This window comes from Phodopus roborovskii, unplaced genomic scaffold, assembly GCF_943737965.1.
Source record: "Phodopus roborovskii unplaced genomic scaffold, PHOROB, whole genome shotgun sequence".
NCBI classification, from domain to species: Eukaryota; Metazoa; Chordata; class Mammalia; order Rodentia; family Cricetidae; genus Phodopus; species Phodopus roborovskii.
Genome location: NW_026126516.1, coordinates 9609527 through 9622138, shown reverse-complemented (window position 1 = coordinate 9622138; position 12612 = coordinate 9609527). Strand labels below are relative to the sequence as shown.

The 12612-nt window shown below is 49.8% G+C and overlaps 1 protein-coding gene across 1 annotated transcript; it reads left to right on the top strand.

Moving 5' to 3' along the window:
• Window positions 1-7917: 7917 nt before the first annotated feature.
• Rtl1 (retrotransposon Gag like 1) lies at window positions 7918-12156 on the top strand. The gene is made up of 2 exons (XM_051196398.1): window positions 7918-11066; window positions 11187-12156. The coding sequence occupies exons 1-2, from the start codon at window positions 7918-7920 to the stop codon at window positions 12154-12156; spliced, it is 4119 nt and encodes a 1372-aa protein (XP_051052355.1).
• Window positions 12157-12612: the final 456 nt, after the last annotated feature.

Here is a 12612-nt window from a genome sequence, read left to right as displayed (position 1 = left end):
GGCATAGGAAAGCTGAGCCCTGAACTGGGTGGGCTTGGCTTTTAATAAAACCATCAGGCCTGCAGAAACTAGCAAGCAGTGTGATCCCACGCCCTACCATACCCTTTAAAGTAATGCCTACATAGATTGTCCTAAGGAGTAAAAGAATCCAAGTGTGTGAACAACCACCAGACAAGCCTTGAACATAAGAAATACACTGAAAGGCAGGGGAAGTGTCTCAAAGCAGGGATCGTAATCTGGGGACGGGGTGTGGGGCCTGGGGATTTACCACCAGACAGTGCCTCCATAACTAATAAAATGCATTTTCCAACAGTCCCCTGAAAGAAACAAGGTCCGTGTCCAGCAGGACAACAGGAGAGCCACTTGGACGCTTGCGGCCAAGGTAAGCAGGGGTAGGGGTCCCATGCTGGCCTCTGCCCAGTGGAGAGGGGGGCATGTGGTCAATGGGTAGGGTGTGGCCCTGCTCAGGACAAAGGGTTAAAGGGTTAGTTTGGACATGCTCTGGGGTACTCAATACCTCTGTTCAAATACTTGAGCTGCTATAATTAGTGGACTCTCGGCCAGCTGTCTAATCCTGTCCTGTCCCTCTGCTGACACCAAATAAGACAAAACGAGTTGGGAATGACACCACTAGCCTTTTGGGGAGCTGGAGGCAGACACTAAGGCCCCCACTATGGTGTCTGGCTGCCTGTCAGACCACGAGACTGACCGCATCAACAGCGTGGAATGAAGGCAGCCTTTGGCCACAAGGCCCTCCAGGTCCCCAAATGGCAACTGCCTGATCCCTCTTTGGGCACCTGTCTGTGCCATTTACCATGGGAGGGGGAGCGATCTGGCTCATAGCCCTGTCCCTGTCTCTGACTTGGCCTTCCTGGGTGCTGGATGTCAGCCCCACGCCTTCTAAAAGTCAGTTTAACTCTGCAAAGCGGTACAATGCCCCTCCATCGATGGCTAGGATCGAATGCAGCAAAAGGCAAGTTTCACTATGATTGAAAAATTATAGCTAGTGCTATCTGAAGCATATGGGCTACAGGGGTGCCTAGATCACCCTATGTCTTCTGCATGGCCACACCCTATCCCTAATATTAATAGTTATCCATCACTCTGGGCAAAAGTGGTGTCACTGGACTGGTTCTGCAATTTTGTCCGGACAGCAGGTCCACCTTTTGATGCTAGTGTATGCTTTTCAATGCAGGGCTTCTTCCTGTCAGGGGACTAATGGGAAGATTAAAGTTGACAGTGTGTGTGCAATACTGTTTGAATCTCGACCCCTGCGAGTAGAGTGGGTGTTCCAAAAGCAATAATCAGATAAGCCCTAGGAACAAGAACAGGCCTAGTCTCACGCACAGTTTTTCACAGTCCTTCCCTTTCTAAATGGGCAAAGAGGGCTCCAGGGCTGGCTGGCCTCTCTCCCTGACCCCAGCGCTACCTCTCACAACCCTTAGGTCTACTTGCTTGAGGTCACTAAGTCCAAGATTCAAAATGCCCCCCATTCCTACACCTGCAGCCGTCAATGTGCATCCATGTAGCCGTCACTGCACCAGGCATGGCGAAGGAGCTTGACAGAGCCAGGCAGAAGCTGTAAAATCAAGGCACATGTCAAAAGAAGCCAAGTTGTGCTTTAAACCCGAGAGAGTACAATGTGAACAGAACTAGGACCCTACTAGAGCTGGGAGAGGGTAGGGGGTCTCTGATCTCTTCCTTCTCATTCAGGCACAACTTTGCCCACACAGCCTGGGTAGAGAGCCCCACAGGTACCACTTAGAAAGCCCAGAAGAAAGTAAGAAAGCCAAAGGGAAACTGAGGGCCAGGGAAAGAAGGTCACAGGGAAAGTCAGGGCCCAGCGGGGGAAGCAGATGCGCAGGCTCCATCCCTATCCAGGCATCATCTCTGCCCAGGCGCCTTGAAAGGAAAGTTTAGGCAGAAGAGCAGCTGATTGGCTGCTGAGGAAGGGTTTGCTCCTGCACAATTCCACAGCCCCTCCCGGAGTGGCACAGTCTCCCCCCTCCACAGTTATTCTGGGAGAGTGATCCAGCTGCCCCCCAAGCTGCCAGTTAAACAGGCATGGGCCAGAACATAATGCTGCTGGGTCAAGGGCACTGCTCTGCCTGCGGACGGTTAGGCAAGAAGCAGGCTAAGGGTCCTCTGCTAGAGGCTAACAACTCCGGTAGGAAACCCAAGATTGAAAGAGTCCTCCGTGGTCTCGAATTCACTTTCTGCATTAGTCATGGGATTCTCTCTTTAAAGAAACTAAGTTGCTCCATCATGGAGATGAAAGCCTAATAAGCAATGACTACTATCCAGACGGGTGGGGGGCGGGAGAGGAGAGTTTGCTTGTTTTCCTGAGCAGAGAGGTGAAGGATCTCCCCACTCTGGGTAGACTCAGTAGCAGAAACCTAGATAGGAGCTGGGCCAGCCTGCTCTCTGTGGAGTCTAAGGGCACTGTGGCTGTGGCATGTAAATAAGAAGAAGGATCCATACACTCTTTTACACCAGGGAAAACACCAGGGATCCCAAGGCTCTGCCTGCCAAGGACACATCTTGACCATGACATTTGTCTAACAAAATAAATGAATAACATAATTTGTGTCCCTCATTGTCCTGGTACTTGATTCCTATCCATAAACACCAGAAGGCCAGGGCAATAGAGGAATGATGAAAAGGTATTTATTCTGAGCCCGCTTATCCTTTAAAAACAGGTTGGTTGTATCTCTCACAGTTAAGTGCCCATGGGGGTGTCTCATACAAGTCCAAAATCACAGGGGTCTCCTTGAATTGATGCTCTTCCAGCAGCACAGACCACAGCTATGACAGGGCCATGGCTGCCCTCATCTCCCAGGCTTGAGTTCACCCTCCTCCTAGGCTCCCGAGGGGGCTCCCGCCCTCCTCCTCTGTCCTCACCTTTCCCCTAATTCCTCCACCCCTACCCCCCAGCCCATGCCCAACACTCAACTTGGCTCCTAAATATCTTCTCATCTCCTCTTCCAAGCTCTATTTTTAAAATCAGATTTCCTTTACGGTGCAGAGAAAGGTATTCGCTGAGGGATTTGCCCCCCCGCCCCCCCCCTCCACTGAACCCTTCATAGATGCTCCGTGGCAGCCCTGTCCCCATGGGCCACTTGCTCAGAGGCAAGCAAGGAGCTGACCTGACCGAGTCTCGGGACACTAAGTGTGGTGAGGCCGGGGTGTCTGTCTTGAATGTTGTGGGATAGAGGGTCCCAACCACGACCCAATGGGCAGTAACTACAGCCCTGAAGGACAGAAAAAAATCTTCCTTGCATACAGCTGAGAGGCAGGCATGGTGGGCTGGTGGGAAGCAAAAGGCAGGGGAAGCCTGGATGATTGTCAAAAGCTGTCAGAGAGAACAAGGATAGCATTCAACATGCCTAAGTCCCCCCCAGAGAGGCAGATCCCTGAGCTGGGCCACCTGGTGTGGAGGGGTCCCTGCACTCGCTCGAGGAGTTTTCACTCACCTCTAGAAGGACCTTGATGTCCAGGGTGCAGGATTCACCTCCCAGTTTCTGCGGGACTGCCCAGTGGCACCTTTCTCCAGTTCTTTGGGGGGTCCAAGAAGGCTGCCTATGGCAGAAAAGAACAAGAACAGCCTGCTGGGTAAACTAATGGACTGAAGAGTTTAAAAAATACAAAGCTCTGGGAAACACCAAAGTCAAAATGAGTTTAGGATGGGGGACCTAACACTGAGTCTTTCAAGAAAAATGCATAAGGGACAGACAAGGGAGGAAACTATGGACGGCGAAGATATTTTATTTCATGCAAAACAATTTAAGCTCTAGATGCCCAACCATACGGAGCAGTCTATGCATTTTAAACACCAGATACACTTGCCCCAGGCTCCATTCAGCACAGGGGCACTTGGCTTTAATGACATGGACATGAAATTTAAAAGGTAGGAAGCTCAGAATCCCATGATTAAAATGACAGTGTCACTCAAAGATACTGGGAAATGTGTGTAAAGATGTTAAGCAGGAGTTGTGTGAATTGATTTGCGTTTCTGCAGCAGAAATCTGGACTTTATTTCAGGGGTGATGGGATCAAAATTTCTATCACACTATGGGCTTTGGGCTTCCGCCAAAAGGCTTTAAAAAACGTAACAGTGAGATTGCTTGCTTGTGGGAGATAAGCCTGTAGAAAGCATGATAAAACATATTTTATGGCTAACAGCTTTGGACTTTATTATTACAAGCAACAAGAAACACTGAGAAATCGTAAATAGGAAAGTTAACAGGCACACATTTAAGGACCGTGCCCCAACATTCTGACTTTATATGTTGAGTGAATGCCAAAGTTTGACTCTCAGAGCATGCCAAGGAGATATGATTAATGTTGACACTGAGGAAAGGTTTTAATTAGAGGAGTTAGACGACCGAGGTGGAGACTGTGCAGAGAAATTTGGAATTTATTTACAGGCTCTGACGTGATGAGCTTTTTGCACATGCTTCAAAATCGTATTTATCCAGTTCTAAGGGAGTGACATGCTGAGGTTGTGTGTGTGTGTGTGTGTGTGTGCGTGTGCGTGTGTGTGTGTGTGTGTGTGTGTGTGTGTGCGTGTGCGTGCGAGTGCGCCTGATAGATACAGCATAGCATGGCTATGAAATCAAATTCTCACTGTATGCCAAGAATCTGGACTTTTTATGTCGTGCACAATTAAGAGACATTGTGGGGTTTTTAAGGTGGAGTTACGAGATCAGATTTAATGAACTGTGTGCTAGGACGTGTGAATTTCATTCTAAGGGACGACATATCAGATTATAATATCACTCCAATACGTTTGGATTTAAGCCAATAAAGGGCTTAAAAGTTTGATGTGGGAAGATTTGTCAGTTGGTTTTTCCTTTTTCTTTTTTTAAATTGACCAGCCCAGAGGTAAGTGACATGCATTATCTGTTAAGTATTTGGAATTTTATGCTACAAAGAAATTTTGTGACGTTTTAAATCTGGGAGTGACTCCTGATGGTTTATGAATTCTGCTGAGAAGTGTGGATATTAGATCATGGTTAGAGATGTGACCCATTTAAACATCGAAGGCACTGTGGTATCCTCAGTGAGTGGTGAGGTACCATTTTTAATCCTTTTGTGTGGGGAGGGGGCTGCTTGGAGTTTGGCCAATGAAGGTTTTTAAGGGTTTTGTCTCCCAAGGAATGTGATGATGTAAAACATGTTTTATGCTAAGGTGTATGGATTTGATGTGCAGTTCAATGCACGGGTGAATGTCCACTTGCCCTTGTGCTCAGGGCATGCAGTGAGGCTTGTGTGCTAAGAAGCTGGTTCACCTACAGCAGGGGCTGAGAAGTTAGATGACATTCACATAGTATCAGGGTTAGAAGTTCTCTGAGGAATGCAAAGAGTACACTGTCATGCCATGCTGAGGAATTTGGACTCACGCCATGATGGGATTTAAGGAGAATGACATCATGAAATTTGTGTGTTGGAAAGGCTCAGTCTGCTGAGAAATGTATGACTCTAGGAGAACTCGCAGGCTTGGTCGATAGGTAAGGCAGAGACTTGGTGAAGAGAAATGTGAAATGTATGACTCTAGGAGAACTCGCAGGCTTGCTCGATAGGTAAGGCAGAGACTTGGAGAAGCTGTTAAACAGAAGGTACATGCACCAGTACTTGCTTGCTACAAGTTGTATGAGCTTTTGTTATCTTGTAAGAGCTTAATGTGAAGACAGTTAAGGGGTGGCCTATGAAACTGGGAATTTTGTATTGATTAGCTGCCAATTAAAATCACATGGTTAAAGATTAATTTATGCTAAGCAATTATAACTTCATACTAAAGAGTGGAAATCTGTGTGTGTTAAATAGGACATAATGAGATAAATATTGTTTATCATGCTAAAAGTTTAAAATGATAGCCAAACTTATTAAGATATTTAGAACACTAGATTTTTGGGTTGGACGCTTGAAAGCAGAAAGAGTGAATTATCTACATGACCAAACTTATTGATCTTTTAAGTGAAAACTTGACATTTTAAACCTACATCTATAGTGGGAACCCTGCTGAGATGTGCATGCCCAACAGATGAACCGCTAGATGAGCTAGTCAAATTTTACATTTCAATGACAGTGCATGTCATAGAGGACTTTCATGAACAGGAAATGATTTGATTTATGCAGTATGCTGTGCATGTTTCTGAGCTGACTATTTTCCCTAATTTGTTCACCAGGTAGAAACTGTGATCTCTACCTTGGGGATGAGGAGTCCAATGTGTGCATTGTGCTAATACCTTTCAATTTTAGCCAGAGAATGATTTTTGGTTAAGTTTAGATGTCTGATGTGTTTATACAAAAGGTCTGGATTTATTGTTGCAGACAGTAAATAACTAGTGAGAGTCTTTAATCAGAAGGGTTGCATGATCAAATTTTATGTGTCATGTTAACAAGGGTATGTCTAATTCTGAGAAAGTGCAGATCTGAATTTTTTCATCCTGCTGGAAGGTATGGATTTGAGCCAATGGGAGTTTTACATAAAGGACAGAATGGAGGTTTTTGTTTATTTGCTGTTTTTCTGGGAGTGGGGTTCTTGGTTTTGCTGTTGTTGTTTGTTTGTTTGTTTTACTAGCTCAGTCTAGTGGCTCCCATAAAGATTAGTGAGATGTTACAGAAGGTGTTGAATTTATAAAGACAATCGCTGTATGGCTGAGATATTGAATAGCTTAATTTGTTTTGCAAACCAATACATCCGTTTAAATACAATTTCCGCGCACTAAATCCTCACATTGCCAGATTTTCTAAAATTCCAGGACAATCAGATTTCAAAGGTCGCGTGCCCTCCCCTCAGCCAGCTTTGTACTTCTGTTAGATACCCCCTGCACTGGAGGAAATGAACAGTGCAGAGAAAAGGGGCTACTTTCTAGAATGAGACGCCTGTCCCTGCCTGAGCAGACGGGAAACTTGGAAAGATAGGATCCGGGAAGCAGAAGCATGCAAAAATGTTTGCATGAGCAGAATTGAGGCCAGATGTTGGAAGCTCCAGGAGCCCTGTGTACCATGGCAATCCTGGGCTTGGATTTTAGAGAGGCTGGGAAGGGTGTGTGGAAACCCCCAGCTCAGCATTGAGAGAATATGGCTTTGGCTGAAGTTCAAATTGAGAAAGAAAAAACTACCCCATCCCATCCACCGAAGTATGACTTAGAATGAAGCAAATTTACAACACACAGTAGGCATTTTATAAACATTTAGGGTGAAAAAATTAAAACCAAAAATCATGCTCTGTCCCACTTCTAGTTAAAGTCTCAAAGGAGAAATAAGAGCTATTTTTGGCTTCTGACCCAACTGGCAGGGTAGTGACCAAGTGCCCAATTTCTCCTCTTTCCCAAGACTTTGTGAGACAGCAAGCATCTCCCTGCAGAATCCCGCCTCCAAGCAAGCATGCTGAGCTGGCTGTAGACCACCAAGCCTGCCAATAATGGCTTTGAGTGGCGTTGAGTTGTGACCTTATGACTTTCAGGCGACTAGAGACAGGAAGGGAAACTGACCAGGCATGGGTGCCAGGGAAAAATGGGTCAGGAGTGTGACCTGCCAGGTGCTTGCTTGCCACAGAGGATGCTCTGGGCCAGTTGCTCCACTGAATTTATGGACTGTGAATTTCTCAGTCCGGTGGAGGAAGTAGGCGGGTAGGGGCAGTCAGACTGACTCCGCCTAGGAGGCAGGTCAGGGGTTGGGCCTTTCCCCTAGATGTGCTAAGTGAGGCAGTATTGAATACAGGGAGAATTTCTCTGGTTTTCTCTACTTCTTGAGAATCTGACCCTGACATCTTGAGACACTAAATTGCTGCTTTTCCCCCTGCTTTTTCTCTCTTCTGCCCCTAGGTTCTGAGCTCAACAGCCGCGGTCTCAGACCACACACATCACAACCTTACCCGTCTTCAGAGCACAGTCCTTTCCAACCGACGACATGATAGAACCCTCTGAAGACTCATTTGAGACGATGATGGAGCTTAAGAATCCATCATCAAAACAAATGGAGTCCTCCGAGGGCTCATCCAACACCGTTGAGGAGACACCAGGCAACATCGGGGCACAGGCGGCGGCAGAGGCGGGCTCAGCCAGCGGCCCAGCCCAGGAGCCACCCAGTGGCTCGATGAAGGAAGTGGAAGAGCTGCCCACTGATCTACTCCAAGACATGGAGAAGTCATCCAGTGGTCCATGTGTGAAAACAGAGGATCCACCGAACGACCTACTCCAAGACTTGGAGGAGTCACCCAGTGCCCCGTGCGACGAGACAGAGGATGCGCCAAACGTTCCGTTCGAAGACCTGGAGGAGTCCTGCGATATTTCACATGAGGAAAATGAGGATGATCCAATCAGTGATATATCTGATGGCCTGTATGCGGTGTCAGCCAATTCCTCTGAGACCCTGACAGACGGAGACGACGACACTAACCTGGATGATGGGGAATTCGGAGAGGAGAGTCAGGCCGGGAACTCTCCAGAAGAAGTCGTGTCCAGGATGGGGTCCATCATCTCGCTGTTCCTCCGAATGCAAGACGTCAGACAACAACAGATAGTGGCAGAGGAGATCTTGACGGATGCTATCGATGAAGGCCGGCTTCCGTCCATCAGGCCCTTCTCCGGAGATCGCAGAGATTACCATGAGTTCATTGTGCTCTGCCAGATGACCATGCAGAACTACCCAGCAATGTTCTCCAGTGATCACATACGAGTGAAGTTTTTCATCCACCACATGTCTGGCTTCGCCTCAGAATGGGCCAACGACCTGATAGAGCAGAACAGCCCCCTGCTGAACGACTTCTCAGGCTTCCTCGGGGCCTTGTCAGAAAAGTTCGAGTACCGGCAGACACTGCGTGTGGCAGAAGACGCCATGTTCAGTATCAGGCAGGGGAACCGTAGCGTCGCTGATTACATCAATGAGTTCCAGAGTCTCGTACCCACCTTGGACTGGCCAGATGAAGTCCTGCAGGCCCACCTGTGCCAAGGGCTCAATGAAGACATCAGGCACTATCTGTTCCGGATCCCTCAGCCGCAGTCCCTGCACAACCTCATGGTGCTGGTCCTGCAGATCGAAGATAAACTGGCTGAGAGAAGAGCAGTGCTCAGGCTGCCCCCTGAGTCCCGCCCAAGGAACATGACCTGGATCGACTCACCTGCCCCAGAGAAGTGGAGGGTGAGCAGCTGGCTGCCATATGCATTCCATCCAGACATTGATCGTGCCCACCTGTTCCTGTTGCTCATGGTGAGGGTTAGCCCCTACCACAGCGTCGCAGTGCAGGCCCTGTTGGACTCAGGAGCAGAGGGGAACTACATGGATGAGAAGTTTGCCCAAGAACACTACGTGGAGCTCTATGAGAGGCCCTATCCACAGGCAATCCAAGCGGCAGACGGCTCCCTGATCGGAAACGAACCCACGTGGCTCTACACGGAACCCCTGATGTGTGTCCAGCAGAACCATTACGAATACATCGAATTTGACATCGTACCTTCGCCTCTCTTCTCTGTGGTCTTAGGCATCAAGTGGCTCCGAACCCACGCACCTGACGTCGACTGGATCAAAGGCCGCTGCACCTTCCACTCTCCCTACTGCCTGAAGAACTGCTTCACTCCACCCCCACCATGCATCGCACTGGAACAGTACAGCATGAGCCTGCTCCCTGGATTGCCACACCCGTACTCAGACCTGGCCGACGTGTTTAACCCGAAGGAGGCAGATGATGAGACTTCCGACCAGCCAAGCTCAGACGGATCCGATGATCTTTCTGAATCAGAGCCCTCTGAGCTTCAGCAGGCTGGAGACAGTGATCGTAACGATGTCTTTTACGAGTGTCGTTCCAGGGTGCCTTGGGTGTCTGTGAGTGCCAGGATGCATGAAAAAGCCAGGCAGCAAGAGGAGTACTGGATACTGTATGACATGCTGACTGACAAACAAGACTACATACAGATGATACCAGAACTGTTTGACCAGTTACATGGAGCTGCATGGTTCACAAAGCTGGAGCTGCGTAGGGACATTAAGGAAGCTGACATCAACTACAGCGTCACACGCACAGAAGACACATGGAGAGCAACGTTTGGTTTGAACCTTCACCAGATGAGATGCTACCGGCCCTTTACAATGTGCTCATTCGCTGATGAATCAGACAATGAGATTCACTACATCCTAAAAGACATCCTAGGCTTCTATGTGATTGCCCGTGGCCAAGAGGTCCTGGTCTACTCAATGAGCCAGGAGGAACACTTTGAGCACGTCCGCCAAGTCCTGCTCCGCTTCCGCAACAACAACGTCTACTGCTCACTGGACAGAAGCCAGTTCCATCGCCAGACCGCAGAAATCATGGGCTTTGTCCTATCCCCCAAAGGGGTGAAACTCAACAAGACTCTCATGAATCTCATCATGGGGTGCCCTGTCCCAGGCAACAGGAGGTGTCTGCAAACCATCATCGAACTCGTCTACCCCTACCGCCACTTCGTGGAGCACTTCGCCATCATCGCAGCCCCCCTGCTGAGGCAGCTGCTGAGTTCAGAGCCCTACTACTGGGGAGAAGAGGAACAGGAGGCCTTCGAGTGCCTCAAGAGAGCTTTCCGCAAGGCACCCATTCTCTACCACCCCAAGCCTCAGAACCCATTCTACTTGGAAACGGGAGTCTCCGGCCCATTCCTGTATGCCTCCCTGGTGCAAACCGACGAAGAAACGGGCAAAAAAGCTACCTGCGCTTTCTACTCACGACGCCTCTCCCCATTGGAGGTGGAGTACCCTCAAGTGGAGTTGAGGATCCTTCCAATCCGGGCTTCCTTCATGGTGTGGTGCCGCTACCTGGAGAACACCGAGGAGCCCATCATGATCCTTCTCAACACAGAGGATCTAGCCTCTCTGAATAATGACAGGCTCACCGTACTTCTCCCCGGGCATTGGGTCTTCTTCTTCTCGCACTTCCGTTTCGATGTCATGGAGCTGCCTGATGAAGATGACCCACGAGCTCTGTTCCAAAGGAGAAGTCAGAACCAGAGAGGCCTCCGAGGGAGGTTCATGCGGCCACTGCTGCTTCTCGCCATGAGAGCAGCCCAAAGGAACATCTCCTCTGACTTCGAGTCCGTGTCTGCGTCTGTGTCTGCGTCGGGGTCCGAGTCTGGGTCAGAGTCTGAGTGCGAGTCCGACTCTGGGTCCGTGTCTGGGTCCGGGTACGAGTCCGAGTTCGAGTCCGATGACAGTGAAGACATCTCATACGAAGAATCTGAAGATTACAACCAGCAGAACGGGGTACAGGAGCTACTGGCTACCATCCCGATAGAGCAGATCCTCAATGGCTTCCTGGCCCATTTCAGTGTGACTCAGATCCGGGCTATTGTCCTGAACTTCTTCCACAGCCTGCTCTACTGGAAGAGTACCCTGGGTGTGGCAGCGCTCCTGGTGATCATGAGGGTGAAGCGGTACCTCTCTCCATTGTCTTTCCGATCTTGGGAGGTGGACAGGCCTCAGCCACGGCACACAATCCGACTCGTCCTGGACTCGTCTCTCATTGCAGGTAGTGGCATGGCCACAGTCATTGCTCAGTTGTTCAGACAGATGCCCCCTCTTATGAGAGTCAACACCCGCCCAGCTCGAGAGCTGGCTGAGCTGCTCCTGAGTCCCAGGTGCTGGCATCGCAATGCGCTGCATTCCCGGCCCCCACGGGGCATGCGACTCACACCTGGGTTCTGGTTGACCCTGTGTGAGTTCTTCGGGGTCAGAGTCAACCCTGAGGACGATGCCATCTTCCCTGCCCCACACCAGCACCGGTACTTGGAGCTGCACGTCGTTGGTGATGAAGATGTCGTCTTGCGAGAAGCCCTGCAAGACGACCTGCAACGTTACCGTCATTGGGGCCTGCATGACGGCCTGCAAGACACCTCGCAGGACGCGCAGGACAACGACGTGCGACAACACCTGCTTGGCGACACACAAGTGCTCACCTTCCGCCCACAAAATCTACTGGACCCAGTGGTCCTAGATTTCCTCAACAACCGCCTACTCTACATTCTTGGTGCCGATGGACAGCTTACTCTGCTCAGCAGAGATGAGGTGGCCCAGGCCCTGGCACGATTCCTGGCCATGGCCTCCAGAATGGTCCCGCCTCGCCCAGCCAGGCAACGGGCAAGGCTGCAACAGCTATCGGACTCATCAGATGATGAGCTTGACTGAAAACACAACCAAGTGTCTGACATGCTTTCCTTGTGCCTCAGCCTGCTTCGCTCAAGCCTAACATTCCCTTTGCCACTCCTGACCCAAGGGGAATCCACTTGTGAAGGGCCACAACTTCACTCATCAACCAGCAAACATCATCTGTGCTAAAGGACTAGCCAACTGTCAGCGTCCCAGAGCCAGCCAAGACTGTGCAACCCTGTCCTAAATGACCATGACCGGGCCCCAGGCCCACAGCCGGGTGTGAGATCACGAGAGGAGAAAGCAGTGATGAGCAACAATGACCCTGTCACCCCAGGCCAGATGCAGAACAGACAGAGCAGATGCAGCCAAGCAAGCAGATGCCAGGGACCCTCCCACCACCCGAGTGGCGTGCGGCCACCTGTGCATCCTGGGACACTGACCTCGGGTGCTCCTCTGACTTCTACCTCCACACCGGTGCTCCAACTCCCCTGG